Source organism: Haliotis rubra, unplaced genomic scaffold (genome assembly GCF_003918875.1).
Source record: "Haliotis rubra isolate DU_JTF1 unplaced genomic scaffold, ASM391887v1 Scf113, whole genome shotgun sequence".
Taxonomy (NCBI): Eukaryota; Metazoa; Mollusca; class Gastropoda; order Lepetellida; family Haliotidae; genus Haliotis; species Haliotis rubra.
The window spans coordinates 229015-245042 of NW_025765037.1; the positions used below are offsets into that span (position 1 = coordinate 229015).

The 16028-nt window shown below is 40.4% G+C and overlaps 2 protein-coding genes across 9 annotated transcripts in view; one reads left to right on the plus strand and one right to left on the minus strand.

Moving 5' to 3' along the window:
• The window catches only part of LOC124291115 (LIM and SH3 domain protein F42H10.3-like), a 137706-nt gene extending 132735 nt beyond the window's left edge, over window positions 1–4971 (plus strand). For all 6 annotated transcript variants that reach the window (XM_046728023.1, XM_046728031.1, XM_046728051.1 and 3 more), the window contains one exon: window positions 619–4971. In XM_046728023.1, the coding sequence (XP_046583979.1) occupies window positions 619–795 (177 nt within the window). In that variant the 3' untranslated portion in view covers window positions 796–4971. The remainder of the gene's footprint in view (window positions 1–618) is intronic.
• The window catches only part of LOC124291095 (molybdenum cofactor sulfurase-like), a 92710-nt gene that overhangs the window by 194 nt on the left and 76488 nt on the right, over window positions 1–16028 (minus strand). Inside the window, exons 11-17 of one of the 3 annotated variants that reach the window (XR_006902148.1) lie at window positions 14929–15039; window positions 14125–14147; window positions 12619–12765; window positions 11631–11740; window positions 10361–10465; window positions 9612–9873; window positions 8333–8335 (exon numbers count right to left, since the gene is read on the minus strand). Coding sequence is in view for 2 of the 3 variants with exons in the window: in XM_046727998.1 (XP_046583954.1) it covers window positions 9760–9873; window positions 10361–10465; window positions 11631–11740; window positions 12619–12765; window positions 14125–14147; window positions 14929–15039 (610 nt within the window). In the remaining variant the exon portion in view is untranslated. Of the gene's footprint in view, window positions 1–8332; window positions 8336–9067; window positions 9874–10360; window positions 10466–11630; window positions 11741–12618; window positions 12766–14124; window positions 14148–14905; window positions 15040–16028 lie in introns of those variants that run through there. The other 2 variants (XM_046727998.1, XM_046728005.1) reach the window with 2 other exon arrangements.

Genomic DNA, 16028 nt, shown 5'->3' on the forward strand with positions numbered 1-16028 from the left:
TGTCTGTCCATAACAATTGTTTTATTGGTCAAGGACAGTTTGGTCAGTGTCCATGTACAAATTTGTACAACCAATAAACATTTATTCCCAGTGTCGTCGTAACACGCTGATCTTTGTAATGTATGTATTTCAAGCTCCTTACAGTGAACTGGTGTAACATGATGTGTATTTCAACAAATGTTAGCATTGACGCTAGGTGTGTGTGATGCAGAAACATAACAAGTTGTCTGAGTAACACCTGCAGAAGGCGGCAAACAAATGTTTTGCATCTGAATATCTGTTTGTTTCCAGTGTGTTAAATGATAAACATGGTGGCTAGATAAATTTGTTGTAGAATTATATTTGTTAGCTCAGTGCACAGAGAGCACTTCAAACCGTATTCACCTCTTTATAAACCCACAACATAAACTGTAGATGTATTCTTGAGCAATCTTTATTTTAATAGTCCAGCTTTGATCTATTTTACAGCCTTACGGCAAGAATGCATATGTAAAGATTCTGTGTAAAGATAGTTGTATTTAGTATTTTAGTTATATTTAGTCTATAAAAACTGAGAATGATTACTGCTTAAGAGATGCTGATTCTTACCTTCATGTAAAACTACTTCCCTTTCTGCAGATTGTTTCTCAAGCTTTGTACGACTACGCAGCAGCCGATACAGACGAAGTGAGCTTTATGGAGAATGACGTAATCATCAACTGTGAACCTGTGGACGACGGCTGGATGTATGGCACAGTAGAACGGACAAGCAAGCGGGGAATGTTGCCTTCCAACTACGTCCAGCGTATTAACTAGTGTGGCCAGCAGTACACTTCCTTCGTGTTGTTTAGAGACTGGGGGGTGATAGATGTTACCCTTGGCTCAGACCTGTCCTCATGTACGCCTCTCAGCACTGGGGAATCGCACATGAGCAAACGTGGTCAAGGGAGCTGTTATTGTTTTAATATTTTAGTCTTAACACAATAGTTTGTTAACTTAGCCAATCGCTCATACCAGACTCTTAGACAAGGTTGCTTGAAGCAGGCACCAATGAAATTTCAACACAACATCGAATGGGTGTTTCAGAAAGTTAAAGTTCATAATACTGTCTGTGCATGTGTCACTTGGTTTGTAAATTTGTGACGTTTGGTCCTCTGTGTTCAAAGGCTCATCTACTTATTTACAAAAAATGTTCACCAAATTTGAATTCAAGGAATTATGGAGAATTCTAACATGTGTCTAAAACTCATTAAAGTAAAACGACCAGCACAACAGATTATTCTTTGACCCTGCATCTTGTTCTCACTGCACACGCCATCGGTTTGCTTCAGCTTTGTCTAGGATGATGGGTACGCCGATGATGCGAAAAACAGGAATACTCACCGTCGCCATTCCTGTTAGAAAATACAAGCAGATTCCTGTTGGTTCTGCTTCTTCTAAACATATATTCATATTTTATCCAAATGTTTTATTATTCTGAAATTATTAAAGTTGATGGCAAAACTAATTTGTCTTTTCTGTTGCCACATGCCAGACATGCTTCAGACCATTGCTCACAATGTGTGAAGCCTATTTCTGGTGTTCCCTGCCGTGATATTGCTGGAATATTGCTAAAAACGGCGTAAAACCCAACTCACTCACTCAGACCATTGCTACAACTAAAACCCATTGGCGCCATGTGGTAACCATGGATATTATGGTAATCATGGCAACCAGATGAGGATGCTTTGTCATTGGTCGTATTGATATGAATACATTGACATGGTTGCACAATATATTGAGAATTTGTATGTTTGCATCATACAAATCTCCTGAGAATTGTAAAGTTGGGCATAGTCAATAAAGTATTGGAATGGCTATTTTAATAGATTTTGAAGAGTAGAATTTTTTGACCATTTGAAAATTGTTGTGCATAATTTTGAAGTCTACTTTGCATGGAGAATTTCATGTCCCTTGAATGACGAGGGTGAAGTTTGCCAACGATATACAAGATAATTTCTTTTGTTTATATGTGTGTTATATTCATCATGCAAGTTTGTCCATGAAGTTTCCCACTGGTAGTTATTTTGCAAAACCTTTGCTTCCTCTTAGTGCAGTCCCTGATATACCTAGTACAGCTTGATAGTGATGCCTTGATGGTTGTTCACCGTCATGTCAATAAAACTTACATATTCGCAACTGTCAAGACATACACGAGAAAACCCGAAAAATTCACTTATTCTCTGTTATATGTATCTGGACTTCTGCAAAACAAATGACATGTAGATTGATTCTGTAGATTTAGCAAAGATGGGTTAGTTGTTTCTCATCCTTCAGTATAAATATCAATAAAACTTACATATTCGCAACTGTCAAGACGTACACACAAGAAAACCCCAATTTCACATTTTGTCTGTTATATGTATCAGGACTTCTGCTAACAATGACATGTAGATTGATTCTGTAGATAACGAAGATGGGTTACGTTGTTTCTCATCCTGCAGTATATACTGCATGAATGTAATATGTACAAGTTTGTATGATAATTTCTCGAAGCTTTGGTTCTGTTGTAAGTTTATATATAGTGTATGACGGGTTGGAATATTGCTTCTGCATAATATTTATCTGTTACCATGGTTACAGTGTCTGGTTATGTCATGAAGCATTCTGATCCTAGACATGCTTCTACTGAAATGTAAAGACATTAAATAGTAATCTGTGATTTCATTAATTTAATTAAAAGACTATTTCTAAATGGCCATTGAAGAATGAGTAATTTTCTTGGAGAATGTTGTTATACCTGCCTGTATAATCGTTGACAACTGAGTTTGATATTATTCATTGTAAGCCGATGTGGCAATTGTTTAATTCAAGACAAGTTGTTTTTGTGTAACTTGCACTTCATAACCTTTGTGATAGTCTTACATAGTTGACAAATTCTCTCCAAGCTGGGGGAATTTTACGTTTTCCCGATTTGTTAAAAGTGTTGTCTATATTATTATACATATACAGTAGAGTGTTGAATGCTCACAGATAACCCTATGCAAACTGTATAGAAAGGTAAGGCTCCTATCAATGTTGTAAATTGAACTCAAGATACGCAATGTGTTATGTCTTAAATGAACAAAGATCAAACGTTGAAAACTTGAAATGAATATGAAATTATTGTCATTTTGGTTTTTATTACAGGACTTCATATCTTCATCGATAAGTCTAACGTAAGTCTTGTCACATATTTCTAAATAAGGTTCAAAGTCGTTACAAAGGTTTTCTTTGGGGGAAGGTTTTGTGGTAGCATTAAGACAACTTTGTACAGAGGAATTAGGCTGTCTTTGGAAACTGAAATCCATGATGCAGCCCCTTTAAGCAATGAGTAAGCTGTATTGAGACAAGCCAATAGGGGGGCATTAAGGTGTATTGAGACAAGCCAATAGGGAGGCAGTAATCTGTATTGAGACAAGCCAATAGGGAGGCAGTAAGCTGTATTGAGACAAGCCAATAGGTTTGATAATGGTGGATTTCCTCAGACAGTAGCTCCACCTCAACCTGTGTCCTTATGGTTGGTGACATTACAAGAATTGTGACAATTTAGCCTCCATCAGCTGTAGGTTATGGTTTGTCTACATGGCATTTGACTTTTGGGGAAAATTCTCAGTTTTCTTATGTTTAACATCAAACTCATCACTCTACATAACTACTTGATATTCATTGTGGAAATTTCTTAATTTGAACGTTTTATTGTTAATTTGTTCAAATGTTGGATTCACACCAACTTTGTGATAAGAAAATGAATTTTGTCCAAGGAAAAACGAGGGTTTGAAACAGAATTAAAATGTATTTGTTAATGATAGAGCTATGTTTACAATTTCTGGATGTAACATCATTTTTGCTATATATAAAGTTATTTGAAGTAAAGTTGTCATAGATGTAATATAGAATAAAACTCTGGAAGGCATCATAGTAGCTCATTCTTTCCCCACTCTCTTCCAGTGCTTCATAGTCCCTCCCCGCTGATGATCTGCATGTAGCTAGCTTGTATTTATAAACCAATTCATCATAGATTTCAGTTGTAATATACCTTATTGCAAGCTTACTGCTGTCTATTTGCTCCAAGTATGAAAAAGTATAAGAATTAGTTTTCATAAAGTATGGAAAACAGTACACTTTTTTGGCACACACAAGAAAATTGTACCAAATTGATATTTTTATCTTCACAAGAACAAAGTCACAGGTTAAGTTTTTTGGGATTTTTTAACACAAAACAGTGTGAGATACATATAATACTTTAAACAGAATAATGATAATTATTTTGACTATTTTGTCAATGTGTCAAATGTTTTTGATTTGGACATATCCTCTCCATGTTTTTAGCTCTCAGGAACAGTAGTGGGCTATATTCAAGCATGTTTATGATGACACTCGTAATCAGTGTAGCCTAGATGGTTGATATTGTCAGTATCTACCAGCACAATATAAGTTCTTTATATACGCCGTGGAATAATGCCCACTTCAGTACATATTTAGCAAAACCATTAATTGTTTCATAATATTTACATCTTTGGTGCTTTGTTTAGTAAGATTTCCTATTAGTTTAGTATTATTAGATTTTGTAATAAACAGTACAGAATCTGTTTTAAGCCTTGTTTTAGATCCCTAGGACATGTGTGTTAAATTTTACCATTATAAAACAGGTTTGCGTTAATGCCGAAAATTAAGAGAAAAATTACAAATGCTCAAAGGTTTGAAGTTTTACCATGAGAGTCTTATTTTGTGAGGAAGGTGTTGTTTTATATGTTTGGTCTGGCCCTGCGTGGGCCGGAAACAGTTGCTGCTTCTGTTAATCAGATATCTATTTTACAAGTTGCCTGTCACTGTTGCACTAGATGACGGAGAGTTTTGTATGATGATGTAGTATAGTAGCTTCTATCTTGTATAGCTGTCACTTTGGTCGCCCTGTCAGGGGAGGCAACTCTTCATGCCCCTTCCACTTGTTGATAAACTTATATAGAAATATGTCGTGTGTTTGTTATCTGTGGGAGCTGAAATGATTGCCAGTGGCTCATATGTATCATCAGGTGATGAAATTAGGATTCTGGCCATCATCGTTTACTGATGGAGTTGATTCCTGAGTATTACATGGTGCTGTGCTATGTCAGATTGCATTTGTGATGTAGGACTGAGTGAGTGAGTGAGTGAGTGAGTTGGGTTTTACGCCATTTAGCAATATTACAGCAATATCACGGCTGGGGACATCAGAAATGGGCTTCACACATTGTACCCATGTGGGGAATCAAACCTTGGCCTTTGGCATGACGGGCGAACACTTTAACCACTGGGCTACCCCACCGTCCCTCACATGGTGAGTCCACACTGCTTTGAACAGATTTCAGTTATTGCCTGTGTGACATGATCCAGGTCCCAGATACCACCTTAGTACAGGTATTTTTCTGACAAGCATGAAACATGATCACAACAAATTGGGATTCGAACCAACAATCATAGGTTTCTGACATGGAAATTTGAGCACCTTTGACTCCTGAAAGGGATTTTAAATGAAATCAAGATAAAATTACAAAATAGAATCAGTAATGTCAAACATTTGTAAACAATCTTTTATTCTAACATTTCTTTTTAAATAATATTGATAAATATTCTGGGTAAATTAAATACAAATTGCAAGAAAAAGGATTAATTGACAAAGAGATCAGATACCATCTGTTATTGTCTTTTCGTATGACATGACCCTGGGATCGAGTTTCCAGGCAAATGCTCTGTCAACAATACCACAGATTTAGCCTTTTTATTCAAAAAGGCATCCACTGAGAATATAACAAGATCATATTCACTTCAGTATGCACCTGGATTTCTTGACCAATGGAATAAATTCTTACACCCTATATCACAAACATGTCCTCAGAATTATACACTTATATCAAGAAACAGGTTATCTATTAATTTCAGTTACAGTTCATATTCATTTGGAATAGTATTCCAATATATTGGAGACATGTAGATCACCATTTAGCTACTTGGTGAATGCCACAAGGAGGATATGGGGTTTAACAGTTGCTACAAATTGAGAGCAATTGAGGATGTAAACCTACAATCATAGTGGCAAACATACCTAAAGGGAGACAACTCCAGCACTCTGTGCAGCACGCTATATATTTTCTACTTAACTAGAGTAATATGAAAGAACTGGGTGCAAGTAGTATTTATTCTATTGGATGTATTCCTAGACATCCAAGGTATCTATCTCCATAACAAAGGTATCTATCTCCAGAACAATGAATATTGGGCTAAAGACTATTTCCTATATATTACCATGGAAACACTCTCACTGCAGATAATGGCATTTCTAAATATTGAAAGCTCTTGGCACAGAATTTATATACAGTCTGTTTGGAGAAGATTAAGGTGATATTAGTTGGGTATAATAAGAACTATTTTAATAATTACAATTTGAAAACTGTTCATATAAAATTAGAATTAGTCCCTGCAATAAGGCCACTGTTGTTTCATATTTGTCAAAAGCATCAATTTTGCAGACTTAAAACAATTCTTGAAGTCCAGTTTATGACCAACAACAGTGTATAAAATAAGCCCAACACCCAGCCAGACTTTAGGGCTGGTAACTTCAAAATGTTACCAGCCCACAATGGATTTAACCTGACCAGACACCCTGCAAGATATGGTGAATTTACTCAGATGAATGGAGGTGAAATTGGGTTTAACGTCGTGCTTGAGAATATTTCGCTCATATGACGACGTGCATGTGTGTGTATGTGTATGTGCAGCTGCTTGTACTAGCCCAGACTTAAGCTGGTTTTATAGTGCTAGCCCACTGAGATACCATGCCGCAGTGAATAAATACCCCACTCAGACACATTATACTGACTCTGAGCTGACCAGTCCCTGTTGTACCCATTAATGCCGACTCAGATGAATAGAATATCTAAAACTTTTACCAGACCATCGGGCTGGCTAACGGTAAATTAAGACCGTCCATCAGAAATCTAGCCCGTCTGGGGTGGTCGGACGAGCTTTATTTCATACACTGCCAACAATATGTTATGGATGTTTGGGTATGAGTGAGTCAATGAGTGAGTTTAGTTTTACGCCGCACTCAGCAATATTCCAGCTATATGGCGGCGGTCTGTAAATAATCGAGTCTGGACCAGACAATCCAGTGATCAACAGCATGAGCATCGATCTGCGCAATTGGGAACCGATGACATGTGTCAACCAAGTCAGCGAGCCTGACCACCCGATCCCGTTAGTCAGCCTTTTACGACAAGCATAGTCGCCTTTTATGACAAGAATGGGTTGCTGAAGACCTATCCTACCCCGGATCTTCACGGGTCTGTTTGGGTATGATTTTGGCTAGTGAATGCATGGTTTTATGACATATATGTTTCTCTCAGGTCACACATGGCATGATAAGATGTAGAACAATATGCAAACCGATGAATAAGCATCAGTTAACAAACACAATTGGGTTGATTGTTCTCACGCACATTCACAAATGCTATTAAAATTGTAAAATACTCTTGAAAGACATTTAAGAATGGCACTTTGGCTTCATGACTGCACTTTGAAATTGTTTTATCAAAGTCAGGTCAATGCTTAAAAGGCAGCATATTGGTTTACAACATTTGAATGGCCTTAATATAACATTATCTACATATCGCAGATGACAAACCATTTGGCAATCTTATCACAATGTCGGCAGATGGACTTATATGATTATGCTTCATGTCCGTCATGTCCACTATGGAATTCTATACATTGTATACAGGCATGTTGGTCTTGTAAACATTTTTTTTAAAACAATTATCAACCTGTCCACACTTGACCTGTACTGACACAATGTCTGCTTTGTGGAAATGGTTCATCTACAATCAACATCGTCAACAGTCAAACATCAACATCATACAATTTAAATTGTAACATCAGAGGCCCAGATAAGCTGAGTATCCGGGTAAAATATATAGAAAATTTCCAATTACGCATTGAAAAATAATTTTTGCGTACTAATTACGCATTTAAAATGTTGGATACGCAAAAAGTTTAAAACAAATGCGTACGGAATATATTTATAAAAATCGCTTGCGTAATGAAAAAGACATTGATTGCTATCAAGTTGTACTGTTAGTATAGGACAAGTGTTGTACTGTCAGTATAGGATGAGTGCTTTTTTAAGAAATCATTTCCATTATATTTAACTTGGTTTTGATTAGATAAGGCAGAACATACCTGCTTAGTAACCTTACTCAATGACATAATACTTAGGTGAGTAATATGACTGAAATACGCACATATTTGAAAGCAGTGGGTAACGGAAAATGAAATACCCACTCAACATTCATAATACCCACTCCAAACAATTACAGTGGGTACAGTACCCACATGAGCTAAATCTTATCTGGAGCTCTGGTAACATTGTAACAAATAAGCAAAATCCCATTGTGAAGATATCTGTTGGGCTCTATGTGACACTTAAGTGGCGGATCCATTTATAAAATAGCGATTTTCATGTTTATATTTCATTTGATGATTTCTGCGAGCATTGTCCCCATCACATAACACAATGACTTGTGTTCAGATCGCCACGGAAGTTACAGAAATCACCCACCCTCTTCACAGGGCATTATGCGTAATGTAATCAAGCAGAGAGGGTTCTGTTAGAATTAATGAGATTATAGGTGTACTTTTCGTGAGTTAAATATGTATTGGAATTAAAACAAATCAGCAGGCTGCTACATAAAAACTGGGTGAGGCTTCTTTATATTTGGTCTTATAATCCTAATTAGTTTATTATCATGCTTTTATGCATTTTGAAACTAAATAAAAAGCTGGCGATCTGCTGATACTTATAGTGAATTTATGTACAAATTTGTAATGATGTCTGTCTCATTACACTTCAGCGAAAACAATGAGAGATCTCTCAGGCCATTACCTTGTTTGAGGAATGTATCCATCAATATCCAAATGATGTGTCTTTTGTTTAATATCACTGAAAAATATCAGGTATTGGTGTATAGTCTCATTGGTCACCCAAGTAGGTTTGATCAGTAATTTAGTTAGCCAATCAATCAATGTATTGTTACAAAGATAGTGTATTCAGAAATTAGATACAATTTTCAAAACATCACAATATAAGACTCTCAGAAACCAATCCATGGCAGAAGGATGGGATGTTTCTGTCAACAAAATATAACCAAACAAAACATTAATCTCAAGATCCTGAATAACATGTTTGTAGTAGACCAGCAGCATCAGTTCTACAGTGATACATCCTTGGACTTGCAACACTGGCTCCAGGCAAACTCCAAATACCATGAACATTTAAGGACAAACACCCCATATCTACTTCTTCTTTGACTGTCCTATACTTAAAATTCATTGCCCTATAATAAGAATCCATTGTCCTGTGCTCAATATCCATTGTCCAATACTTATATACTTATAACACTGGCTTAGAATAGAGACCAGCTATATCATAGTTTTGGGATTCTGAGCACAAACTTATATGACCTCATAATGACTTCCTGTTCGTTCCCACAATGTGGCCCACCTTAGCTCACCCATCCCACACATTGTAACACATTTCACTCACCTAACACAACACTTAGGCCAACCTTTACTTGCACTACCTGATAAGTAGCCCACCTAGACCTTCATACCCCAGCCCTGTGTCTGATCTTGACTCTCACATTCAAACACTGAAGCCGTCCTTGACTTTCATGCCCAAACAATATGGCCCAGCTTGACTCATCCCCTCCCAGACCATGGCCCACTCTAGGTCTCCTTGCTCTCAGTCTCAGGGACAACTTGATCCCCAACCCGCAGAATTGTTATACTGCTGGAATCGGTACTGGGAGACAACTGACGCATGTAGACACCAAATGGAACCTGGAAAAAACATACACTCGATGAAAGAATAGGAGACTCCAGCTCTGAAAGTTACCATCAGTCAGAAGACAGCTACTGAACTTGCATTAAGTCTCTGCTTTTCTCTACTCCCATACCGTTGATCATGTACTGTACATAAAGATAACCCAAGACACTATGCATACTATATCTATGTGGAATTCTATATTTAGAGATCAGGGCCTAGATTTTTTAAGCTCTCTTAGCGCTAAGATAGTCGTAAGTGCCACACATTAACATTAACTTACGACACCTGGCTAAAACATTATCTTGATCACAATCCACGGAGCGTTTATGTTACAAGTTATCGTAAGTGTATAGTATGTCAAGCTTACGGATGACGTAGAGCTACGAACTCTTTGTGGATCGGTCCCCTAGATGATGTCAAATCCCTACAGCATGATTTATTGCTCATGTTCATTGAACACTCTTCATTAATTCTGCAGGACATCAGGACAATTATACATACCTTTTTGCCCCTCCACATAGAGAGAGTGCGGAGTGGTTCCTTGCTTCTCTCCCCTGTTTCTTGGTCCATGCATATCATCTGGCACCGGCTACACTGACCCTGACTCTGAAACACAGACCATCACCTGACTGAATCACAGGAAACCTTCTGACACTGACTGAATTGCAGGACACCTCCTGACACTGACTGAATCACAGGACACAACCTGACACTGACCGTCACAGGACACCTTCTGACACTGACTGATTCACAAGACACCTTCTGCCAATGACTGAATCCCAGGACACCGACTGATTCACAAGACACCTTCTGCCACTGACTGAATCCCATGACACCTTCTGACATTTACTGAATCACAAGACACCTTCAGACGCTGACTGAATCACAGGACACCTTACACTGACGGATTCACAAGACACCTGTCACTGACTGAATCACAAGACACCTTCAGACACTGATCGTCACAGGACACCTTCTGACACTCACTGAATCACAGGTCACCTTCTGACACTGACTGAATCACATGACACCTTACACTGACTGAATCACATGACACCTTACACTCACTGAATCACAGGACACCTGACACTCACTGAATCACAGGACACCTTCAGACACTGATTGAATCACAGGACACCTTCAGACACTGATTGAATCACAGGACACCTTCAGACACTGATTGAATCACAAGACACCTGACACTGACTGAATCAAAGGACACAACCTGACACTGGCTGAATCACAGGACACAACCTGACACTGACAGTCACAGGACACCTTCAGACACTGAATCACAGGACACCTTCTGGCACTGACCATTACAGGACACCTTCTGACATGGATTGAATCACAAGACACCTTCTGACACTCACTGAATCACAGGACACTGACTGAATCACAGGACACTGACTGAATCACAGAACACAACCTGACACTGACTGAATAACAGGACACCTTCTGACACTGACCGTCATAGGACACCTTCTAACACTGACTGAATCACAGGACACTCACTGAATCACAGGACACAACCTGACACTGACTGAATCACAGGACACCTTCTGACCGTCACAGGACACCTTCTAACACTGACTGAATCAAAGGACACCTTCTGACACTGACTGAATCACAGGACACCTTCTGACACTGACTGTATCACAGGACATCTAACTGACAACACTGACTCCCTTCCCTGAAACCAAGTGCTGTTCAAAGTCATCCATCAGAAAGCACATCATGAATCAGACAGGCTCACTGAAGCTATACTCACGATCAAAACATGGTTCCCAATCTTCAATTGTGTCCAGTTCTCCTCCTCAAAACCTGAACCACCACCAACTATCAGGTTGCCACGGAAACGATGTATCAAGTTGTCAGTGTCTGCAATGGAAGCATGTCCCTGATGGCACATCTGGTAATGTCATCATTTCAGTAAGGCCTTTTTTTCATTACTTGGTTTACCCGAAAGGTCTAGAAAGAGGGAAAAAATTAGATGCCACCGACCTGATAATTTGTTTTAATAAAATAGCAAATTATACCTCAAATTATTCCCTGAAACTATTTTGTATTTTACAAAAGAAAATCACACAAATTGTCAGAACTCATAACACCACAATATATTCAAGTGTGCAAACATCTCCATATTCCCTTTTTTCCCTCCCTACTGGCCTAATAATGTTTAAAAAAATCGGTAAACCAAGTAATTAAAAACAAGTCCTAACATTACAAAGTGTCAGCTTGATGAGGGCGAACAGACCAAAGTGGTGCAAGTCATTTATGTTTACTGCTAGTGTAACCTATGAGGTATGTGGCTGCGAGACCAATCATGTCACATGAACAGGCATAACTCCAAAAGGTTCCTGTAATGTCAGTATAGTTACATGTTATCTGTGCGGCAAAGAGTGAGTGAGGGAGTTTGGTTTTAAGCCATTTTTAGCATTATTCCAGCAACATTACGGTGGGGGACACCTGAAATCGGCTTCACACATTGTAACCATGTGCAGAATCGACCCCGGATCTTTGGTGTGATGAGCGAATGCTTAAACCACTAGACCACCCCACTGCCCTGTTTGGTAAGAACAGGAGGCCTGACTACAAGTGGGTATCAGACACTGGCCAAAGCTTACAGAACAGAAAACTCTACATTATGTATATGCTGCCAAAAGGCCAATGATTATAAACTATCAGACAGTCTGAGAACAGGTTGTAACAGGCTGTAACATCCTCAGTAGAGCTTGATATCTACATATTACTCTCACCAAAATGACGTTGACATTGTCCTATCTTCTCCTGATCTGCGTCATCCTCGTCAGCCATCTTCTTCTGAAGAGACTTCACACTCTCCCTGGAGACGAGCAGGAACTGTGATTCGTTGGCCAGCGACAGTCTTGTTGAGTCCGAAGCAGCTGGAACAAACACAGTGTGTGAAAGACAACAGATAAATCGTGTATGAACTCACCCTGTGTGGCTGCATCCTTCAGCCTTCCAGTGTATGAACTCACCCTGTGTGGCTGCAGCCTTCAGCCTTCCAGTGTATGAACTCACCCTGTGTGGCTGCATCTTTCAGCCTCCTCAGTGTATTGAACTCACCCTATGTGGCTGCATCCTTCAGCCTTCCAGTGTATGAACTCACCCTGTGTGGCTGCATCCTTCAGCCTTCCAGTGTATGAACTCACCCTGTGTGGCTGCATCCTTCAGCCTTCCAGTGTATGAACTCACCCTGTGTGGCTGCATCCTTCAGCCTTCCAGTGTATGAACTCACCCTGTGTCGCAGCATCCTTCAGCCTTCCAGTGTATGAACTCACCCTGTGTGTCGCAGTCCTTCAGCCTTCCACTCACCCTGTGTCGCAGCATCCTTCAGCCTTCCAGTGTATGAACTCACCCTGTGTCGCAGCATCCTTCAGCCTTCCAGTGTATGAACTCACCCTGTGTCGCAGCATCCTTCAGCCTTCCAGTGTATGAACTCACCCTGTGTCGCAGCATCCTTCAGCCTTCCAGTGTATGAACTCACCCTGTGTGGCTGCATCCTTCAGCCTTCCAGTGTATGAACTCACCATGTGTGGCAGCATCCTTCAGCCTTCCAGTGTATGAACTCACCCTGTGTGGCTGCATCCTTCAGACTCCTCAGTGTATGAACTCACCATGTGTGGCTGCATCCTTCAGCCTTCCAGTGTATGAACTCACCCTGTGTGGCAGCATCCTTCAGCCTTCCAGTGTATGAACTCACCCTGTGTGGCTGCATCCTTCAGCCTTCCAGTGTATGAACTCACCCTGTGTCGCAGCATCCTTCAGCCTTCCAGTGTATGAACTCACCCTGTGTGGCAGCATCCTTCAGCCTTCCAGTGTATGAACTCACCCTGTGTCACTTCCAGTGTATGTGTGGCAGCATCCTTCAGCCTTCCAGTGTATGAACTCACCCTGTGTGGCAGCATCCTTCAGCCTTCCAGTGTATGAACTCACCCTGTGTGGCTGCATCCTTCAGCCTTCCAGTGTATGAATCTCACCCTGTGTGGCAGCATCCTTCAGCCTTCCAGTGTATGAACTCACCCTGTGTGGCAGCATCCTTCAGCCTTCCAGTGTATGAACTCACCCTGTGTGTGCTGCATCCTTCAGCCTTCCAGTGTATGAACTAACCCTGTGTGGCAGCATCCTTCAGCCTTCCAGTGTATGAACTCACACCCTGTGTGGCAGCATCCTTCAGCCTTCCAGTGTATGAACTCACCATGTGTGGCAGCATCCTTCAGCCTTCCAGTGTATGATCTCACCCTGTGTCGCAGCATCCTTCAGCCTTCCAGTGTATGAACTCACCCTGTGTCGCAGCATCCTTCAGATTCCTCAGTGTATGAACTCACCCTGTGTCGCAGCATCCTTCAGACTCCTCAGTGTATGAACTCACCCTGTGTGGCAGCATCCTTCAGACTCCTCAGTGTATGAACTCACCATGTGTGGCTGCATCCTTCAGCCTTCCAGTGTATGAACTCACCCTGTGTGGCTGCATCCTTCAGCCTCCCAGTGTATGAACTCACCCTGTGTGGCTGCATCCTTCAGCCTTCCAGTGTATGAACTCACCATGTGTGGCTGCATCCTTCAGCCTTCCAGTGTATGAACTCACCCTGTGTGGCAGCATCCTTCAGCCTCCTCAGTGTATGAACTCACCATGTGTGGCTGCATCCTTCAGCCTTCCAGTGTATGAACTCACCATGTGTGGCTGCATCCTTCAGCCTTCCAGTGTATGAACTCACCCTGTGTGGCAGCATCCTTCAGCCTCCCAGTGTATGAACTCACCATGTGTGGCAGCATCCTTCAACCTTCCAGTGTATGAACTCACCATGTGTGGCAGCATCCTTCAGCCTCCCAGTGTATGAACTCACCATGTGTGGCTGCATCCTTCAGCCTTCCAGTGTATGAACTCACCCTGTGTGGCAGCATCCTTCAACCTCCTCAGTGTATGAACTCACCATGTGTGGCTGCATCCTTCAGACTCCTCAGTGTATGAACTCACCCTGTGTGGCAGCATCCTTCAGACTCCTCAGTGTATGAACTCACCATGTGTGGCTGCATCCTTCAGCCTCCCAGTCCGTGTATCCTCCTGCTTCAGTCTCAGAAGTCGAGTTCCAGGTCTCCCTAGAGCCTCACTCAGCCAGTCAGCCACTCTGTCACCACAGTCTACAGTGTTCACCCTGTAGGACAACTGTAATCCTTTAGGACAATTGTATTCCTTGCAGAGCTCCAGATAAGATTTAGCTCATGTGGGTACTGTACCCACTGTATTTTCTTGAGTGGGTATTATGAATGTTGAGTGGGTATTTCATTTTCCGTTACCCACTTCTTTCAAATACGGTATGTGCGTATTTCAGTCATTTTACTCACCTAAGTATTATGTCATTGAGTAAGTTTACTAAGCAGGTATGTTCTGCCTTAATTCAAACCTAATCAAAACCAACTTTAATACATTGGAAATGATTTCATAAAAAATCACTCATCCTATACTGACAGTACAACACTAGTCCTATACTAACAGTACAACATGATAGCAATCAATGTCTTTTTCATTACGCAATATTTATAATATATTCCGTACGCATTTGTTTTAAACTACTTTTGGCGTATCTAACATTTTAAATGCATAATTGGTACGCAACAATTATTTTTCAATGCGTAATTGAAAATTTTAATATAAATTGTATATTTATATATACTTATCCTATCTCACGATTTGCACTTCTCTCTCTTGCTTCAACACTGAGTGGAACAAATGAGACCTTTTCCTGTAGGCCTCTCTTGTCCATACGCCCGTGTTCCCCAGGCTGCTCTCCTTATAGGACAGGTCCCTAGTCCCTGGCTAAGCGAGCAGCACGTTCCCCTGTCTACCCACGTGACTACCTCAGAGTAATCATTCTCTTCTTGGAGCCAATGACAGTTATACGTAACCGTCGTAATCTGAGTAGAGGGGAGGCTGGGTGGGCATCCATCTCGTGAGATAGCATAAGTATATAAATATACAATTTATATTAAAATTTTCAAATTTTTAAATTTATCCTATCTCACGATTTGCACTTATCCCACGGTTGGACAGCGGGTCACAGATTACCCTAAGTCAAAAGGCACTGACAGTATATACTGTATAGGCTAATGACAACCGTAGATAGCAATGAACAAGGGAGGCCGG